The 22,500-nt window shown below is 38.9% G+C and overlaps 1 protein-coding gene across 1 annotated transcript in view; it reads right to left on the bottom strand.

Annotated features, from left to right (window-relative positions):
• Positions 1-22,500, bottom strand: part of EHBP1 (EH domain binding protein 1) — a 225,738-nt gene that overhangs the window by 36,876 nt on the left and 166,362 nt on the right. Inside the window, 5 exon segments of the mRNA XM_009993463.1 lie at positions 1,286-1,392; positions 1,544-1,682; positions 4,316-4,440; positions 7,264-7,380; positions 14,315-14,462. Coding sequence (XP_009991765.1) covers positions 1,286-1,392; positions 1,544-1,682; positions 4,316-4,440; positions 7,264-7,380; positions 14,315-14,462 — 636 coding nt within the window.

Here is a 22,500-nt window from a genome sequence, read left to right as displayed (position 1 = left end):
ATAAAGACATATTCAAAGTGAAGGCTAATGACATGGTTGAGCTCCTAGGTCCAGAACTTCGAAATCTGGGGTATCTGAATTTAAGCATTATTATGTCCCCATTAATTTGGTCTTTCTCTTCCTACAACATCCAGCAGTATCAGCTCTAACGGACACCCCTTTTCTACCTGTTGTATAGCCAGAAAAACAACAACAAAAAAACTCCCTGAGAGCAGTCCCTGAAGAAGAAAAAAGTCAGTCTGGGGAGCTGAGATGATGTGCAATATATTGCCTTTCATCAGTCATAATTAATTGAAAATTGTATGAAAACTTCCCTAATGTCAGCATGCATAATTGTTAACAATTGTTATTAGAAGATGAAAAGAAATGCTGTGTCAGGCTGAAATATCCCAAGAGTTCATGTGTATCATCTGCATATATAATGTGAGCTTACTGTGCCAGACCTTTTCAGCTCTGCAAAAGTACAACTGGGCTAAAAATAACTCTGGCTCATAAAAAGTTTGATGTTTTGGTGTTGGTACAACAGTGGTACAAAATCACTACTCAGTTCTAGATTGCTCCAGCAAAATCCACAAATGTGTTTAGATAAATCGTGGAGAGCAACAAACGACCACCATCAAAGGCTGTGTTGTGTTTCCAGACAAAAAAATTCAGGTTAAAACTTGTTCTTCCTGCTTCTGTCCTGCAGCTGTCCATCAAAACCAGCTTTCTCCCTGCGGTCTATCAAATATTTCCCTCACAAATCAATTTTACACATGATCAGCCCATACCCCTACTGAGCTGAACCTCCCCGTTAATTAAGTGAAGAAATTACCATATATATTATATTAATGCAAACATCATTCAGCTAGTAATTCACGGCTGATCTGGATAATGGAAAGGTTGAACACCCATTAACCCAAGCCAACAAAATGGGTTGGCTGAGAAATTCTAGCAGGTCTCATGTGACTCTTCCCTCTAACTGCAGCTCTGCGGTATCTGCTATTGTAATAATTAAAATCCTCCCGGTAGATCAATACTGGAATCTCTTTATGGGAAGTGCCCTGATGGAAATGTCTCAAGGAAGCTGGGGCTGTGGAACTCTGAAAAATTCATTTTTTTTATCTGACAATTATCACCACACTGCAGACTAATTCAACAGTGCACCCCTCTCACTCTGCTTTGAATGCACTGGAGATTGACATCTAAAAAAACCTAACATCTCATTTTAACAAATAAAGGCACTATTTCCACATACAGTTTGGAATTATCAGCAATCATGAAACCAGACAAAAAATTAATATACATTAAGCACTTCATCTTCTGATGGCTTCCTCTGAGTCTCAGTTATCGCAGCCTTCTCCTCATTTCCTCTCTTTGTATCTTCCTGTATTGATCTCTGCCTTTTCATCTCTTGAAAAAAAGGGGAAAGACATGTAAAATTATTATGAAGCTTGATATTTACGTATTGAAATGTGGACTTACATTATCGGGTTTTCATATATTTATTGTTAAACACTATTAAATCGTAAGATGGGAAAACAGGTTTTATATTTTCTCCTACCTGGTCTGCTCTCGACGTATTGACTGAAAGACTGGAGCTGAGTTTTTCTGACGCTAGAGTCCTTGCTGAACACAACGGGATTTCTAAACCGTTCTGCTGCTTTTTGTAATCGCTCAGCACGATGTTCCTCTGTTCCATTCTGCTAGGGGAGAAAACCAGACACACAACAGTTTCTTTTGTTTACAAACGGGAAGGCACAAATTCGAAAGGTACGTTTCAGCGAGGGGACACGGCGCAGCTTTTGCAAAGTGGATTTCACAACTCAGGCTGCGGGTTTATATAGGTTGAAAGTATCAGCTGCAGAAAAAAAAAAAAAAGGAGGAGAGTGATTAACTTTTTTTTGTTGTTTGTTTAATATGTGGTGGCAACGACTGGCTTTTTGCTATGTGGGCACCCTCCTGCAGGACTCTCTCCTTACTTAACAGCCAGACCTATTAATGGTGAATGACATTTGCCAGTGATGCCGATTTTAAATGAAAAATCACTCCTTTGTAACTTTGATTTGCCAAGTGCTGCGCCTGCCGCTGCCAAGTAGCGGCGTCTCTACCCCTGAACACGATCTGTACCGTTTTAAAAGCATGTTCCCTTTAGCCTGTCTCCCTGCCCCGTAAAGAAATCTGTCGTTTTCTGTAGTCCCACAGACTTGTATGACAAGAAGAACTAGTTTCTAATTTTATGCCCATTGAGATAAACCACTAATGCTGGATGAAGGCTAAAAGGTAGGATTATAATACTACCCCACTGAACTGCATTTCATCAGCTATAACTTTCCAAAGCCAGATTTGTAAGTAAGCCCTTTACAGCTAAGGAAACTACAATTATCTTTTCCAGGGCTTCCTATGTTAATACTGGTAACAAATTCAAATGGTTCTATCAACACAAAATATCCCAGAAGACTGAACCACCACAGTGTGTGGAAACTGCAGATACCGAGGTGCTGTGTACCAAACAAATATTTCATTTTATACCTAATCTTTTATTATTTTTATTAAGTGTTTTGAAAGTAAATAGGGAAAGGCTAAGATGCATGACTAATAGCTAAGCCTGCTGAATGCTGAAACTGGTTATCAAAAGCTACCAAGACTTTGCCCTTCCTCTGCATTGAGACAATCAGTAATGAGGGAGTTCTCCAATGGCCTATTCTCTAGCCTCAAGGAGGCCGGGGATACACAATCCCCAAGGGAAGGTAACAGTTTATCCTTTTCCACAAACACAGAATGCCTCATTTAGAAACGTGTAAACTGCATTTTATTAAAAAACAAATCCACCTCAATGCTGAGAGCTCCATGAGAACAGATGGACACCATATATTCCTTATAATGCTGCTTTCCTACTCCTCCTTAGAAAGACGTACAAAGAGATGTAGTTTTGTGCAAGTACCTCAAAAAAAAAGCAACTCCTTCACAGAAGCTTTTCATAAAGAGAAATACCATTTTTGGCAGGTTAGGTGATACCAAATCACCTCACGAAGCAGCCCGTGTGCCGTTTGTCGCATTAAGCTTAAAAAAGTATCAGTCATATGCTCTGGATGACTTTTCAGCTGCACTAATCAGGTGGTTATGATTCTGGTTAAATAAAAGGTGTTCTTGTTATTAGCACAATAACCATCTGACAGCCTACACCAGAGTCTTTACCAAAATAAACAAACATGACTAATTTTTTAGGCCTGGCAACATGCTAAAATATCAGTGTGATTAGCCAGTAAATCCCATTTTAAGAAACCTTTTTATGACTGGGGACTTCTGCCACTTTACAAATGTATTCCTCTAAGCCCACTAATTCAGTTAGCCTTTTCAATACATTGTATTATTCCTGGGCCAGCTTCATTTTGCATTAAATCCACTGCAGAAAGCTAAATTGAACGCAAAAATCAGACTTGATCCAGGCTTCCTTTTGTTCAAAGATAGAGACCGAAAGTCCTCTGCTGCTGCCACACACTTTCATCACCAATTTATAGGAACCGACAGTGTAAGGGAAAAGCAATGAAAGTCATTGTTTTGGGACTTCAAAGCATCTCTGTATCTGGGGAAGGAAATCCTTTCAGTCAGCAGTGCTTTCCCCCCAGACTGCAGGTGGGTGAAAAGTTATACCCAACTGGAAGTGCCCCAGAGCCATAGGGATATTAATGACATACAGGGACTATTTAAAAAAAAAAAAAAAAGAACACAAGGGGTATAATTAAGAAAACGAAATGGAAAATTGATTGGTGTGTGCTTTATGCTGAAGTGGTGAACATTAAGAATAGGCAAAATGACTGCAGACACCGCATACTCGTGTCTTTTTTTTCTCAGAACCACTCGTAGTCAAGCACCCAAGTATGTATGCCATTAAAGTGTACCACGGCTTAATTTTAATGGAGACAAAACAGAGGGTCCAGCTTGGGTGGGAAGCAAATGACTGCGAGTCCAATCCTGCTCCTGTTAAAGTCATGGAGTCTTGCTGCTGATTACACCAGCAGCAGGATGGAGCCCTTGCTGCATTTCTGATTTAAGAGATAACCTGAGCAATAAGAACTGAGAAACACTTCTTGTACCTCTTACACCAATGACGAGGATCAAGATTAAAAATAAAATAATCATAATTTAAAAATTTGTTGATTAATCAACAGGAAAACAACTCCGTGCATTGAAAACTATGCAACTGCACTGCCATTAAGATTTTCTGCGTTTCTTACTGGGAAGGACTCGATAAGAAATAATTTCCTCGTCACAAAGTACAAACCCGAAGTCAGAATACACAGGTACCGAAACAAAAGCATTCATCAAAACTTACCTTAATGTCTTGCTCTGAGCTTTCAGTTACAGCTTTCTGAGCAGCACTGGAGAGTGAATTTGCCACCTGTGGCTGAGTTTCTAGGAGCTTCTTCAGCTTCAAATCCACCAACTTACTGTTTTGTTCTGCTAAATATGCAAATACCACACACAACAGGGTGAGACGCATTTAAATGCAGAGGAGCAACAAATGGCTTTAGCAATTTAAAAGGTAGATTTAATTCACTTTGCTATAATTTCAAATTTAAAAAGTAAAAACTAAAAGGATTTTTTTTTGTGTGTGTGATTTGGATTGGCATAGATTTGTGTAAGGCACACAGATAATGCCTAAGTTCTCTCAAATAAATGTATGTAGTACTCAGCTGAACAAGTAAACGTGCTTGAAGACAGTAGATGAAAAAACACAGAAAGTAGACAATGTTTACTTTAAGTTACACCCAACCTGTACATACCTATACTTTGGTATAAAACCACACTTAAAGAGTAATTTATTTTAAGATGACATGTAACAATTTATCATATATTCTACGTACTGATTGCCCCTCAAGTTTATTAACTACTAGTTCATCCTAAGACACAGTTTCTCAATGTTAAAGTTTCAGTATCAAGAGACAGCTTTCTACTGAAGTTTTCATCTGATTTATAGAACATGTTGAAGATGTGAGAGTCATAAAATACTTCATACTGCATCGAGAAGACCGATTCAAAGTCTGCCAAAACCCCCACATTTTTTTTCATCAGTTTTAGCAGCTTGGACAAGAGCCCCAAGAAATAAGATTTGAGAATTTTACCTCCCAATAATGCTCACTCTGTACGTGACCGCTGACTATATGAATTTGTAACATACCTACACACACAGTTACCTACATATACACACATAATAAGGAGAAAGGTGTTAATAACAAAGCACAGGGCAGATCTATGGAGCTAATCCTGGGTAGGAATGCAAAATAACACTGGCACAGAAGCCCCCAGACATACCCTACATGCAGCACCACATGAGATATTGCCTCTGAAGTGCATTGAATGCAGAATCAGCTGCATATATCATGCACATACATCTGGGCCTTGGGTCAAAGACAGAGACAGCAGCAGTTGCTATGTTTTCCTGTAGGCACAGCCTGAGTTTTTTGCTGCATGCTGATAGCTTCTTGCTCATGTGGGAAGTGCAGCCATGACTGTTTTGCCACACAGCTCCTTCCAAGGCTTGGAGTGCTCCCATTCATGTTAGTCAAAATATTTTTGGCATGCTGGCAATCAAATAATGCCTGCCTCCAGTAGCGATGGTCTGGGTTGGGCTATGACAAAAGATAGTTTCCCTTTCCTGTGGTACACCCAGTCAAGGTACCCTTAATTGAGGCTCACATGTAAGTACATGTTCATTCTTGTGGGTTTATACATAAACATCATGTAATAACTATGATATAAGAGGTTCACATTTTATCAGATATTCATAGCAGCATATGGTAGCTGTACTGACAAATACAGACAGATGCAATATCTAAAACCAACAACTGGCAGTAAAAAATGATGAAGCACTGGGAAGTGGGTTTGCATTTCTGCAAAGGTATCTCTCAAGAAAAAAAGGCCCACAGAAATAAATGTTGGTAATTCACTGGGTCTGTGTGACAGGATTAGTCATTTAATGATTTTGTGGATCACCTAAAATGAACCAATATTTATTGGGAAATTATTTGACAGGACTCTGCTGTAAATTAGTTTAATTCAAATGCCAGAAACACTAAATATTTTCTTATGTGTTTGGAAATCCTCCAATAAAAAAGGACATGACTCAAACCCTTGCGTTCAAAAAAGACTAGAAAGAGCTATATACACATTATTGTCAATTTAATTTACAAAGAGCAAACTCTAAATGAAGTCTTCTGATTTAATATATTATGGGCTACAAACTTGGGTCCAGTGGTCATGGGCAGAATCAAGTTAAAGGATGCTGTAAGAAGTTTTCTGTTGCAGTGTCTTTATCCCTCTGCTTGCCAGGCTTCTCTGGGCCCAAGCTGACTTGTAGGGAGCAGAAACGCCCTGGCAGAGAAGCACACCATGCTACAAAAAGGCTCTCAGCAACCCCCACGGCTGCTGGTAACAGGCAGAATTGTACAGAGAACAGACTTCTTCAGCAATTCTCTGTGAGCTGGGGAGCCCCTTACTGATGGGCAATCACTTTCACATCTTTGAAGCTCTAGCCCCTTTTTAAATAAGCGTCTCCCTTGTAGGATCCTGACATATTTATTGTCTATGGAGGAACCTGAACTCCAGTTTGGCTCAATTACAATTTTTGAAAGCGGAAAAGCCACTACTGTGATTATTACTTGACTGTGTGTGCTAAGATTATACAAGCATTTGTAAAAGAATACAAATGCTTTAAAATGTGTTAATAAAAATCTATTACTCAAACTTTGTAAAGTAAAAAGGACTAATTCTGTTCAAATTTGTATCTCCACACCCCCCTTGGAGAAACAAGGTGTAACAAGAACTGGTCCTCAGGGGGGAACTGGAGGGATACCAAACCTACTTGGAAACACAAAGTGTTTGCTCCTCTCTGCTGAGCACATGGACCAGGATGCCAGTGAAGAGAGCAGCAGTTGTACTCACTGACATGACTGCTCACTCCTCTGGCCTGCCTACTTTGCTTTGCTGGTAGGGTGCTTTTGGGCAGCTCTGTTTTACACATCTGGCATGGGACCCCCTTCCCCATCAAAGAGCAAAAGATGTTTAAATCTGCCATTGTTGGAAATAGTTATTTTGTTGCTGGTTTTAAATTTTAATTAAACATGAATGCGGAATATTAAAGAAGAATAGCATTAGGGTTTAGAAGACCTGAAAAGGCACAAAGGAATAAAGCTATGACAGAGAGAAGTACCACATCAGTACATATACAATGATGGAGTGTTAGTCATGCAAAATACACAAAATAGCCATTATTTAAATTACCCGTTGAATCAAGGTCATTTTCTAGGTTAGTAAGCTCATCTCCACCTCCAGTAAAAGAGCTTTCAGGAACCTCCTCGTTAGTATCTATCTCAATATTATCATCATCCTCATCCTCATCTGTAGGAACATACAGCATTAAGGTTAGTATTTTCTTACATACATGCGCCATATCACTAAAAAAACCATAATGAATGCTTGAGAGAACAAGCTGAGTTATGACAAAAATGCAAATCATTAAATAAGTCTGGAAGGTGATTTAACTCTATCCACTCATGGATTTATCTTTCAACTGATGCAATTCAGTATAAACACAGGGGGCTCTGCTGGAAACTACTGCTACAATAAAGGTAGAGCCTGGCCTCAACAGTGGCTGTTCTCTGTGCTGAATCTCTGGCTTGTTTTTCCTTATAACTCAAGTCCAAATAATTTCCCCTAGGCTCCCACTTCTCTGTAATGCAGTGTGCAGAAGACTGCACACAGCATGTTTGGATGGCTCTGTCCAGCAGAAGTTGGGAGCTGCAGTCCCTTGGGAAAGGCAGCAGCTCCAGATACAGGAGGAGCTCCCAGCTTGGTGGGATTTGCTACTCTTTACTTGGCACAAAATATCACAGACCAGCGATCCCTGTACCTTGCTTAGGTGCTAATGTCTCCTACCACTTCTGATACAAGGAGGAAAACTATCATTTGGAACATCATGCCTAGCAAGCACTTACCTCAGGTGTAGCAAGAGCACACTCACAGATTGCTCTCTGACTACACCACTTCGAATCAGCATTGTTTTCAAGCTATGCACATTTTAAATAAAATAATAGTTGTAATTATACTTTATATTTTTTATGGGATCTTTCTACCGAGTTTCTCAGAGCAGCTTATGAATATCACTTGTAAATGAGCCCCACAATGTTTTATGAAGTAGGTGATTATTATAATTACAATTACGATGATGATGTAGGTAACTTATGGCACAGAAAGAGTAAGTAACCCAAGGAAGATCAAATAGCAAGTGCTGAATTGTGAAGCAGATTCCAGAAAAAATTCTGACTCACATTTTCAATACAAATATATAATGAAATTAAAGTCCATAAAAGCTAGATTAGTACCTTCAAAGCATGTAGTTGCATTGTATTTACTTACTTTTAAGTCACATATCAAATGCTATCTACACTTGTTCAGACTTATACTAACATTTTTTCCTAGCTGTGTATGTGTGCATGCATGCAAAAATGACAAACAAGAGAAGCCTGGAGTGTGTCTGGAGAAAGAAGACACATATAGCAACTAAAGGAACTTTAAAACACTTCAAGACGTGAAAAAGTACTAATTATAATTACATTGGTGCATTGAAATGCCATATAAACAAAAAGGATCCTAAACACAGTACAAAGATGCCATAATCGTGCATATCAGAAGCTTGGACCAGTATTGGTGCTGATCACTCATCATCTATCTTTGAAATACACTAAACCTCATCCCCAAATCTGAAGTTTGCACATCAGTCCCACACTGCTGGCATGAAGGTCTTAAAGTTGTTTCTTTTCTTTACCTCTCTATCTTAACAGTCCCTATATTTCCCATTTTATGAGTCTGTTGACTGTTTTATGCTTGCTACTCTTTTCTAACCAGCTGCTCCCTCAATTAATCAATGTCTTTCACAGACCTCTGCCAGTTCAGAATAAGGCTCTTGCTGTGACAGACAGGAGCTAAGAAGTTTCCATTTCAGTGTCTTATTCAACATCTGTTGTATGCATGATGGAGCAACAGTCTGTGAAGCAGGAACCCTCCGTTTTAGCTGACCGCCACGACTTTCCTGGGCAATGGTCCCTGGAAGAGTCAGCTTTCTTCCAAACTGCCCCAGCTTGAGCCAGATGGATGGAGAAGCCATCCATCTCTCCTCAGCCAAACCAGGATCTGCAACCAGACCTGGGACCTGACAGATGGTGCTTCAGGTGTACAACCGGGTGGACAGAAACACTCCGGACTGTCTGCAACATCCTTTCTGCTCCTGTTTGAATTCATACAGATGGTTCTGTAGTCTGGACTCAAGTTGTTTCAAAAGTAGGTGAACAAAGTAGAAGGACATCATTAAGCAGAAAAAGGGACAGGGTAAAAAGCAAACTGCAAACAGGATGGTAAAACAGCAACAAGTCTCAAGTTTTGAATTTTCTTCAAAGCATGTGCACTTTCTCTAATGAAGGGCTAGATTTCTCACATGATTTTAAATCCTTCACAATGGTGTCAGAGAAATTCAGTGGCACTCAGGCCACAGTGGCACACTGAAAGCATGACAGGGCTAACAGCAACAAAGTGCCATGGACATTTGGAAGAGGTGGAAGTGAAAGAAAGAGGGACACCTCCACAGCAGAGAGGAACCAAATCCACCTCGAGCCTAGAGGCAGGCAATGACTTTCCTAAGCATCCAAAGAAGTCAGCTTGCAAGGTCAGCTCACAACTACCAGTCATCCAGCAGGATGCTGGAAGTGTCAAAACAATCTAAACAAGATGACAGGGTTTAAGACTGCTGCATACTAAGGGAATGCTTATATTAGATTATTTGATTTTCTTTAATTTAATATAGCAAGATGAGATCAGAGGCACTGTCTTTGACACCATCAGTTTAGGTAACAAAAGAGATGGGAATGTCGCAGACATCAGCTCCTAGTGTCAAAAAATGTCCTGACCTAATATTTCATTTAGAGTTGGCAGGCTTTGACTAAATATGATTATCAGGACATTTACACTTAATTTAAAAAAAAAAAAAAAAAAAAAAAAAAAGGTTAAATTAAAAGTATTTCTTTGAAGTGATTTCAGAATTTTTCAAATATCTTTCAAAATCTACAGATTCCTTGTTTTAAAGTACTCTAGTTTTTTTGCTTTTTTTCCCCAGTCCAATGTTCTTCCAGTGTATTAAAAAGGAAAATGTGTTTAGGGAGCATGTTACAACAAGATTTTGCAATTATAAATGATAAAAGGAACAACATGACAAAGAGATAACAGATATCTTTTATGAAAAGAACAAATTACTAGTGTGAAAAACTTAAAGCACTTGGTCTAGAACCACGGCACATCTTAGAAGAGTAATCAAGAACTACTTCCTTGAGAAGTATGTAAATGTGGCTACTAGAATGACAGCAAAACTTTACTACGTCATGAAGAAACAAATAAAATTAAGACAAAGGATTAAGCCAAGAACTAAACAGTACGGACCATTAACTACACAGCCTGGACTGCAATCTGGACTGGAGAAAGTGAAATAAGAATCTTTCGGAACCAAACGGAAATGCCAGAATACCAGAGGAAAGAAGATCTAGAGGCATTGTATAGATCATGTGTCTTGCTATTAAGCTCAAGCTTAATTTGTGGTTAAACAGATATTTTCCTGACTTGGTTTAAACTTGTCCACCTGTGAAGCAGTTTCAGTAGACTGCATCAATTTCTAAACAAAATTAAAAAGGAACAGTTTTCATACAGAGGTAAAAGCATACACAGCACTTCTGTAGGGAGGAAGATGCCTCCAGGATTGTCTCTGGGAAATCTCCCGAGATTGTCAATATTCAGTTTATTTACTTTCAGGCACAGAGTTCACTTTAAGGCTACAGGACGTGACAGGAGTATCTGAACAGTAATGAAGGAACAGGGAATGCGAAGAAATGCAAAGCCGAATGACTGGTTCTGTGTACAAGAAACAGGATGTCAGGACAAGAAAGTACAGCAGTAAATGCCAACAGATACAACTACTGCCTGTAAAAAATATTAAATCAAGGACTTGACACTGGTTTACGAGTTGGAGACTAAGCATGTTGAGTAAAGCTGAGCTACCATATATTCCCTCCAAATCACTGCCTCGGAAGTAAAATCTGTAACGTACCCAGAAAGTTGTAAGCATACAAGTGCAATGCAAACAAGCTGGCTCTCTTGGTATTTTTTTTTTAACTGCAGTATACCTTTCTAGCTTTTGTCATAAATTCCAAAATTGTTTGAAAATTTTTTTTGGTCTTATAATACAAGTGGATGCTGCTTTTGTTTTCCCCTCTCTGTTCCTCTGATATCTTTCTGTGCTGTTCTTCTGCTCATTCTCTTCTTCCCTCCAAGTCTTGCCTGGTTTTGGCACCTTTTTCTCCAAAGCCACTTCACACTGAGTTTCTCTTACCCCACACCCTCTCCATTGTTCCCCCTCTCTGCTGCCTACTCACCACCACCTGAGCCACATCCTCACAAGGATACCATCTCAAATAAAGGATGGAGATGTGCCAAAGAGTAAAAAAAAAACCACACTACGCAAATCCCAAGAGTGTAGACAGGTGTCCCACTGCACCAGGACAATACCTAGATAAGATGTCAATTCCTTTGTCCCGTCACTGCTGGGAAAAGGGAGGCTATTTGGATTCCTATCTCAATACTGTCCCTGGACCCGTCTCAAGGCATTTGCTTATCAGCCTGAAGCTAGTAGAACATCTAATAAATTTGAAGCTGCCAGCCCAAACCCTCTGGCAGTTGGCAAGAAGAAGTATTTTCTATCTCACATGCCAACTAACCTATGAAAAAGACTGGATTTCATAGCAAAGGATGCTGCTTATCCAGGAAAGTTTCAACTTGCCATAGGCATTTGAGTTTTTCACACCATGATTAAATAAAGCCTTTTAATGGAGAATGTAACACCAGTGCCAAAGCATAAAACTCTTAAAGAACATATAGAAACACTGAAAGAAACACATTTGCCCCTACAATAGTAAGATAGTCTTTAAAATCTCCAAAATCCCAAAGCTGAAATATTACTTTTTGCTGCAATAACTGAATTGGGGGGAAAATTAATTGATACAGCCCCTTTTTGCAAATTAAAATGTAGCAATCAATGCAGAAGAAGAGATTCATGAAACATAATGGACAAGAGAGCTTGGAGGACATATTCCTATAAGCGTGTGTTGGGTATTGCACAGGAAATATAGAACTATACAGAGAAAAGTACTACCTATGAATGCAGTCAGGGGCAATAACCAGAATCCAGTTGTATTTAGGAGACTGACTATTATATCCTAATTTTGGGGGCAAACAAAAAAATTAAAAAGCCTAACCCCAGAAATAATTATAACTTACTTGGTTTATAAAGTGTTGGTGCCATGTCACAGAACTGCTTCATTTTAAAAGAATAAATTTTAAAAGAATAAATTTCTTGAGTGGAGATCTAGTCTAGACCTGACATTACCAGCAGTATGGTAGAAGTCTGTGGAAGATCTACCATAAGGAAAGCTTTTTGAGAATGCATGAAGGGAGTGCTGTAAAATGTCTATTGACATGAAAAGAGGAAAGAGGAGTAAAAGCGGACAGGGAATGTAAACTGAAAGAAGCCAAATAGAAGTTCAAATAGCTTGGCCTACTATATGAACAAATTAAAATTAAGGTAGGAATTATAAACCAAGCTGATAACCCACAGCATCTACAGAAGTCGAAAGCAGTGATATTATTATACTGGATAAAACCCATCAGGTATGGTGATGATAACTTCAAACAAGTTCTTGTCAGTACTGATATTGTCTCCTCCGTTAATAAACCCTCTGAATGCATATGCAATCTATATACATAAATACTTAAAAAAAAATAATAGTTAACTATACAGTTAACTCTATGACTCTTCATAAGTTAAAATATACAGTTAACTCTATGACTCTTTATAAAGTGAACATAGGGCAAGAAAAGTGATGGCAAAATTCAGAGGAAAACATGAACAGCAAAGGCAACACTCCAGAAAGCAGTGTAGTAGGATATTTAGCAACACTGCAAGAGAGTCACTGCAACAAAAGAGGGTAACTACTACCCAGTTGAGCACTTGGGATATACCCAGAAATTGTACCTTACTTGGAGGGAAGAGATGGCAGGAACAGTTATATACAGTTATATATATGATACATATATATATATATATATATATACAGTCATATATATGATAAAACAGTGAGGAGGAAGTAATTACAAATTGTAGGATGGGGAGCCATAAATTGTGAAAAGGGATGAAGAACATTAATATACAAGCACTGTGCCATTTTGTTCAGCCTCAGTCCCTCCCTGTTTATCACAAAAGAGAGTTATGTGGGCAAGCTTCATCTGCTGGACAAAGAAAGGAAAACTGAAGACCAGACTCAAAGGGAAGTGCACAACTAACTGCTTTTCTCTTTGGTGTTAAAGGGAAAAGAAGTATAGGGTTTAGAGTGCAGCAAGACTGTATTTAAATATATATGCATATAAATACATGTAGTAGACGAGACAAAAATATCATTTTTGAATCTACATGCATCATGAACGTAAAGCTGGATTTTCCTGACACTTTGGTTTACAATTATGTGTTAGTAGGAGAAACAATTTCCCCTTAGAATATGTAGAAGAGACGAAAAAAAGCAAGAAGCCTATACTGAAGCGTGCGCTCAGCACCCATTTGAGTTTGAGTGACACTACATTACTCCAGCTCGTAGTGCTGGCAGGTATATGAATTTTAATGACATTTCAAAGTCAGTTTAATAACATTAGGGCAATATTACAATTCAAAACCTGTAAAGGCAAGTGGTATGTCAAAAGACTGCCATTTAAAATCAAAAGGTTGTTGCCCCCACCTCCCACAGGCCACTTTTATAATTCTCTTCCCAAGCAGTATTTTGAACATATTCAACACAAAATAAAGTTTCTGAAGTATTTCTAATGTTGCTTTTCTCCAAAATTATGCCCATACTCCTATATTTAAAAAATATTTGAAAGATTTTAACTAACAAAATTCTAAAAAACTGTGGGTGATGACAAATCTATAAGTAATGGGCCGATATGAGCTACTTGTTCAGATAATATATTTTTCTTTCAATCATATAGATGACTTTCTTCTAATTTTTGGAATTTAAGTGACACACACTGATGTAGGAAACATCTCCAGTCAGGTCTTTTGATATGTGCATCTGATGAACAACAATTACCCACTAGAACGTTTTGAAGTATGAATAAAAGCGATACCCAAAAAGGTCTTCTCTGGTTTCTAGGTTGCCATAGGAATAAAATACAAGGTTCCTCAGCTCACCTCCAGATGCCTTTGACCTTTCTTTCAACTTTTCTGCAGCCATTTCACTGTAGCTAGGAAGTTCTGACATCTTCACTCCAGATCGAGCTTCTGCTATTAGCTGACGAGCTCTCTCTCTCAGCTGCCGACGCCGCTCTTCATCTTGCTGCTAAGATATATTGAACAGTTGCCAACTCAGTAATTGACAGAAATGCAATTTCATTCTCAATCTGATCATCATGATAGTAACTGGTTTACAGCATGGTGCTTGGCCCACATTATAAATAGGATGGTTGGTATCAGTTGGGTGTCACACCACAATTTCTACAGACATCCATGAATTTTTTTAAAACATTCCCCAAGTTATTATTGCACTAGAAACCTAAGTGTCTGCAATTTAAAGCATACAAATTACATATTTCTAAATTATGTTCTATAAAAATACCTTGATGAAAATTCTCACCAACTTTTGTCTCAAAGCAGTAACTACAAAAAGTTTTACCATGGCTATAAAAATGGTTTTACTAAATTGAATGACTTGTTTTGAGTAATATTCCCTCACAGAACTGAGACGAGAAGCCAAATGTTGCTCTCAGATACTCCATTCACTCAGCTGACTTCAAAGTGTAAAGTAACATCGAATCTAAGGCATGGAAAAGAATCTAAACCTTGGACTTCAGTGGATACATCTTTTTTAAACAAAAGAAAGAAAAAAATAATGGAAGCCAAATGGATGCCATGGCAGAAAAGACTTCGCATTGCTTTGAAACATGCTATTCCTGGGGCTTTGGTCAGTAACTAAAGAGATCATACAGGAACCATTCCAGGTAGCATTGTCCCTCTGAAGCCAGTAGTGCATCAGTTACAGAACTGAGCAATGCTCTGACATGTAATTTTGGAAAAGACTAACCCACCACACAAAAAAACACGAAGAAAAACATAGTTTAAACTCATCTACAAAAATACATTAAATCTTAAAGGAAAGAATTTCAGTTTTCACCTTAAAAATATGGGTGTTTTTTTTCAAAGTTAGGACCGTTTTCCTCCTCCCCTCAATATTAGAAACACTCACAAGCACAACAAAGCGTTTGGCTTGAAGTCAAATCTGCCGATAAGTTGGTATTACTGACATAATGAACAGCATAAAACCCAGGTATAAGCAGCTGACCTGAACTAAGTGGAATATAACAAACGGCCTAATTTTGGAGAGCCATCCTGGCAGATTTCCCACCAACCCAGAAACTGAGCATCCCATACCTGCAGATGCTGGTAAGAGCTGCTGCTAAGTGCTATTTAATTTAAGCAATCGTTAATAAAACAAGCACAAAATACTAATTAGGTACATTTTCCCCATTTCCATGTAAATTTTTTGTTTGCAGCTATTTACTCATCATTGTTCTCGGCACAATAGAAAAAATGCAAATGACTGAATCAGAATGCAGCCCTAATGGGACTTTCTGTTTATAACCATTAGCCCAGAGGTGTGCTGTAATTCAATCCTCAAGCAGCAAGATTTAGCCTCATTAACAGCTTGCATGGGCAGGTTACAACTCATAAAACCCTACAGTAAACAAAGTGTATGGACACAGCACAATATCTTGTCTCTGAGTGACAGAGCCCTCATTCTCTATCAGATTGCCTTGATTTACTTTTCTCTTAATGTCCTCCTGGAAAGACAATCCTGCCTGGGCCCTGCAAGGCAGCAGGATGGCACATTGGCTTTGTTTGCTTTCTCACCCTGTAACTTCCCAGAAAGCACAGAGCAACAGTTCCATCTAAAACTTACTTGGTAAAGCACACATTAGAAAGACAACTGGAAAGCTTCCCCACTGCTCCTATGCACTACAATAGATCAATTTAATTTAATTTCTAGCCAGCCAACTGATACAGCAACCGATTTTATTTCTATCCACAGTATTTGGTAACATATACTACATTGAGTTTTACATGAAATAAAACGGCTCTAATCTGTACTGTTTGCAATTCCTGGGATATAGGAACTTGTGGGTTTAACTTAAATTCCTTTTAAGAAGGAATGTCCAAAATTTGTATTAAGATTCCCATATAGTTTAATGTAAAAATATTTAATACAATATAGACCTTTAAAATAAGGCCAGTTACATGTTTCTGACAAATGTGTCCTAAACTGAGCAGGCTGATTTCCCCCCTCTCCTCCCCTCCTCCTGAAAGAGAACTTGTATCCTGAATTATTAGCATAGTCATTAACATCCTGGGGATCTCCAAGTAAACACAGATTATTGTGGCTTGTGTTTGTGCTGATTAAGCCAATCATCACCAGAGGATAAAGAGAAAAACTAGCCTAGTTCTTGCTTAAATTCAATTCAGTTATTTGCACCCTGGGTTACTGAGCTTGGCAGAGGAAGCACTGGTGGAAGAAGCAATGAAACAGATCAGAAAAAGTAGGTAGATTAAGTTTTGAGGTAAAGAGCTGATCAGTCCCCCAGATTTTGGAAAGAAAAGCACACAGGAGAGGTGTGGAGGCATGAACTTGGGTATTAAAAAAAAAAAAAAAGGAGACATGAAGAGAAGCTCTGCACCAAGAAAGGACCATGCAAAAACACATAAAGCAATTTTTTTTCCTGTACAGTTGATGAGAAAACTCAGTAAAATCTTTCACCCTCTGACTTGAACCTGACATGCCAAAGAGACATTAAAGTTTGCTCTGCTATTTTCCCCCAATTACTTTGTAATGGTCTAAAGATCTGCCATGCGGATGCACAGCGAGGAAAACTTCACCATTTAAGGGCAAACTCTTCAAGAATAAGTAATGTAATTCCTTGTTTCCCTCCTATAAAAATGTATTGGTATGCAATTTTTATATTTCACAGCTCACCGACATCTCGGCAAGCTTTCTTCCACTGCTTCAATGGTGCTACTTTTAATTTTATCCTCCTTAGTCCTAGTAATTAAAGTGATCAGCAGTGGCATCCCAACGGCTTTGACACAGCTACAACCCCCTAGCAGACTTCGGCTTTTAAGGGGAAGGGGAAGAAAAAAAAAGGACGAGAGTTTCATTTCACTGGAACAAGAAAATCAAGCTTCTCCAATCCTCAACTTTATCCAATTGTTCTTTCGGCAGCCTTTGGATCTTAAGAAACAAATAAAAATGGCTGCCATTAGGGGGTCTTTTTTGTACTCGCCGCAGACGGCAGTGACTGACATTACTTTGGCCAAAAATGATGCTGTGGATTTGGGAAGGTGAATCTGAATGTGGAACACAGTCAGGGCAGTTTCCGAGATCATTACCCGGCCAGCGATGTCGCTCAGCAGCGGCAGAAGCTGAGAGCTGACCAAGTCATTAAAACATTGAGAGTGGTGGAGTCTTGCAGGAGGGAAAAAAAACAACCCAACCACCCCCATGGAAGCCATCTCCTTAAATCACTAAAAATTCTGCAGTCTTACCACATTTTCAAAAAAAAACCCAACCCAAACTAACAAAACAAACCCTCTGCCAAGCGATTTTCAGTCGTCCTTGGGCAGAATTTTGGGAGGATCCAAATTGAGTTTACACTAGAAGTCTGATAATGTATTATCTTCTCCCTATTAAAGATATAATCCTGTGAGCTGCATTTATTTAGTGTTTAAAAAGAACTTCCTTTACTGTGTCCATAGACGGGGGAAGTGGTAAATTAGTGATATTCCATAGCAACAAAATTAAACCAGAATTGTACCTATGAGGGGCACTGATTCCTGTAGCTGTAGGTTTCAAAATTGTCCATGGTCTGCCCCGAATACACAGTACATCTAAAAGAAAGAACTTGACTGCCCCCTCTTTCATCATTAGACAGGAAGAATGGCTCTGTTATTAGCTATTCAGAAAGAAAAAGACTTCTGTGCTTGTCCAGAGGCAAGGATTACCAAAATGTACCTATTCAGTTAGTAGAGAAGGCAGAATTAAAAAAAAAAAAAAAATTAAAAAAAAAAAATTACACGAGCTTTAAAGGTTTGGGCAGGCTGGATTTTACTGTGACCTTGATTGGCTCTTGTTTGAGTAAATAGGATTTGGGATGAAACATTAAAACTGTTTAGCAGATCTTTTCAAACCATTTCAAACTTTTCTTATGTTGCTTTATAATATAACCAGACATGCTTATAAATGGCCACACCTGCTCATTTCTCTGGGGATGGTCTGATCTCTCTGCCTTTTCTAACAAAGAAAGGATGGGAGAAAAAAAAAATAAATCAGCCTTTCTTGTTGCAAAACAGAGTGGAAAGTCAAAATCTTTCTCAAGTTTGTCCCATCTGGTCAGATTAAATCTTTGATCACCCTGGGGACCACATTTATGTTTGGCCTCTACTACTGTTTCAGAAAAACTGAAAATACACAGGTAGTGAGCAAAATATGAATTGCTAAGCAGGGAACACTCGACATAAACAAAAGTGCACTTGGATTTCTGGGGCTAGTCAGATCATAGGAAGTGGTCAGCAACGACAAGACAAACGTGTTGGACATTTTCTGCCTTTTGCCTAGTGTCCTGAAAACAGTTTTTCATGGATATATATCCCAAAAAGTATCAAATCACTTGTCATAAGGAAGTAGCTATTGGATCTACAGCACTGATGGACTTACAAGACAAGATGGAATGAAAACAGAAGTAGTCCAAGGCCTAAAACGGGACGAATCATAATGTCTTAACAAAGCCGTCCCCTTTAAGAAAAAAAAGCCCTCAAAATTCACAATAAAATGGGACTGTGTGGCTGTAAAAATGCAAAACCTCTCGTTAAACCTAGGAGGTGTTTTAAAAGAAATTTTACCCAGCTATTTTTAATTTTTATTTCTTTTTGTAACATAATCAATGCTGTTTTGGAAAACCCACCATTCACTTGGTACAGTATTTCTGGTGTGAAGAATGCTGGCAGCAAAAAAGCAATCAATTGATAATTTAATTCCTCGTGTCACTGGGAAACTGAGAAACTCGTATTTTACTGAATGAAAAAAATATATATATATTTGAAAAAAAGAATGGCTGACTAAGTAAGTATCACCTAGTGCTACATCCAAGGCCTCTTGCTGGCTGTCTGGCTGCTCTTTTGTAGGCAAAAAAGGAGCTGAACGCTCTCTGGCTCCTTAGATCTGGCCCAACAAATGCACTGCCAGTCATGCACATGGATCCAGCTTAAAACCCAGTGTGAGCCTTAAAGAAGCTAGTCAAACTGGCACCTACTCATGCAGAAGGAGATAGATTTGTCATGACAGGCTGATTATTCAATGTAAAGAAACAGTTTAGCTTTTCTAATCTGGTACAAATACATCTTTCGCAGAGAAAAAAGTAAAAGGTCTAACAGTTCAAGTATTTAAAGTAAAGAAACCAACAAAAAAATTGTAATGTCAAAGTGAACCATAGGTATTTGTGCTAGAGCATTCTGCAAAACAGCACTGCAGTTCTATTCAGATAAATAAGATTTAACCCATTTAACCCTTTAGGAGCTGCGCATCTACGTGACGATCAAGGCAGGCATTTCTATTTCACACTGCACTTGGCTCTACGGGCAAGTTTTAAGGACTGACTGAAATATCTAATTCCAAATACACTTTTCTGTTTTCCTCCTCTTCTCACTCGCCTGCACCGACTCTAAGAGCGAGGCGCCCTACCGGCAAACAATGCGAGGGCAGCCTTGCTTACCCACAGGGCTCCCGAGAAGGATCACTGAGAAAGTTGAACTAAACCAAAAGCAGCCACAAAAGCCCTCCGCTAACTCCCTTCCCGGAATTTTCTCTGCTTAGGCAAGTTTGTGCTCTCCCTCATCTGGGAAGTATCATTAAGGACAACAATCACCTAAGGCGTCGGGATGCAGAAGCATGTAACGCCTGTCACCATGCTTGTCAATGCTATTGGCATTACCAACAAACAAGGGCTCAAGTGTGCAGGCTCAGAAATATTCTGAAATAGTGTCATCATCCAGACAGGGCATAATGTCTGATCTAAGATCAATAGCTCTAAAGATGGCTTTTTTTGGTTTTGTTTTTTTGGGTTTTTTTGGTGCCTTTCCACTGCCAAGTTATAGACAGAAGTTAAAGAAGCTGCTTACTCATTGTAGGAGTCAACATTCGCCAAGCTCCACTTAAGGGATTTTCTCTTGTGTAAACTTGACTTTATAATTTAAAAAAAAAAGAAAAAGAAAAAAGAAAAAAAGGTGGTGTTACGAAACGAAGACTTTTGGCAACTGTACGGGATGCGTAAGCTGCAGAGCAGCATCTTTCAAATTGCCATCCTGGGAAGCTTCCTTCTCAGGCGGGCAACCCCATGCCGAGGGAGGAGGACTTGCCCTCCTGAGGAATGCTCCCGGTTCACTCCCAGCCGAACAAAGCGGAGCGGGCTGCTGGGCGCCTCTCAAAGTTGTTTCCCCTACACACACACACACCCCCCCACCCCAGTTTCTCCTAATTTTTGGGGGAGGACGGTGGGATCTCAGTCCTCTTCCATGAGACGAGACTGGAGAGAAAAAATGCAAACCCTGTGCCTCCCTGAATCCTATTTCGCTGCGGGTTTTTTGAGAATGTCCTGCAAACTGCTGGCAGCTTGTTTTTAATGGAAAATACCAATCGCCTAGGATCTATACCTAGTCTTTTGCCAATAATGAGAAAACTTCACCTTCTGTCCCCAGCAATTCTTAGGAAATCTTTTGCTGTTATTCCTACAAATCCAATTACAGATTGTTGAGTAGCTAGTGGAGTAAGCTTATTGAGGAGTGTCACATCACTAAGTCGTGCGTATGTGTTTCAGTTTGTAATGTGGTCTGAGCCGCTGTAGAGGTGTCAACTTAAAATGCAAGTAAGTAGCAGAACAGGGCTAATCCCAGCCACTACTCCCCTGCAGCCAAATTGTAGCGCAATGAATGACAGTGGAAATGCAAAGATGCCACTGTGCTTATCACACACAGCCAGATGGTGGACCTGGATCAATGCACACATGCCACGATCAATGCATTTGATAAAGAATTAAGAAGAAAACTGTACATGTTATCAAAGAACTTGTACATGGCATAATTATGATTCTGCATGTGCTTACTGATGATATTGGAGACTCAGAGGCAGGTGATAATGAAACTGATAGGAAGAAATAGCTTAAAGGCTACAGCATATGGCCTCAGCACTAAGAAATCTTGTCAAATAGTTCAGAAAGCTTTTTAACTGTTATTACAGGCTGCTCATAGTGCAAGCTGGTGGCAACATTTTAATTTTTTTTTTTTTTTTTTTTTTAAACCCGAAATGTCAAAAAGTTACAAAAGCTGTACTTTTCCGAATGGCTCAGAAAACAATTAAGATGCTATTGTGTTTTAAATACAGCAAAAAACCCCTACAGACAGAGAAAGCGTTCACAGTTTTGAGGGGGATGGTGGTTGGGTATTCTTTAATATATATAATTCTGCGCTCTTAATGCATTTAGACTTTAAGGGGGCTCGTGGCCATTTGAGGAATGCATCTGGGTAGCAATTTGCATTCGGCACACCAATTTTTACAGATACAGTTTCGATATTATTTCTCATCAAATGTAGAGTATTTCCTTGTTTCCATTTGTGCTCTGTTAGTTGCCTTGCAGCCAACTTGGATGTGCAAGAACATAATTAGTGTTTTAAACAGAGTCTAAAGTAATGTAAAAAAAGTATATAAATTTATAATGTATAAAAGGTACCTAAAATACAAATTCTCATGCTCCAGTTGATAGATGAGCTGTCTAATCAACGCCTGGACGTAACTTAAGTGCTCTCATTAGTGTGAAGACCTTCAGGCTAAATAAGACTAAATCCCTTAAAAATTGCTTCTGCAATAGAAAAACCCCCCTTACCATTTTCCTCTGCCTAAATCATATCAATTAAAAAGAGAGAGAGGGAGGGAAGGAGAGAGGCATTTTCACATGACTTTGTTTTAACTGACACTCAAAAAACTATCTTCTGAATCCAATTTAAAATGTTTCAGCAAAAAAAGTTCATTAGCAATCAAAGAAACAAAAAATTCACAGTGAGTTTAGTTTCTCTTTCACTTTGAACCTGGATCTTTACTCAGCTCTAAGACGTATTAACGCCCATTGAATCCTTCACCTTAACTTTTTTTTTCCCCCCACCCAAAATATTTAATCAACATTGCACTTTTACATTAAATAATAAAATTTATCAAAGCGAGCCTCCAGAAGATCGAAGCGCGTATTTTATTTGCAGCGGGCTGAGAAGGGACTCCCCCACCCCCC

The sequence above is a fragment of the Chaetura pelagica genome, unplaced genomic scaffold, assembly GCF_000747805.2.
Source record: "Chaetura pelagica isolate M959 unplaced genomic scaffold, ChaPel_1.0 scaffold472, whole genome shotgun sequence".
In the NCBI taxonomy this organism is placed as follows: domain Eukaryota; kingdom Metazoa; phylum Chordata; class Aves; order Apodiformes; family Apodidae; genus Chaetura; species Chaetura pelagica.
The sequence above is the reverse complement of the archived record's forward strand: the minus strand, read 5'-3'. Positions and strand labels throughout refer to the sequence as shown.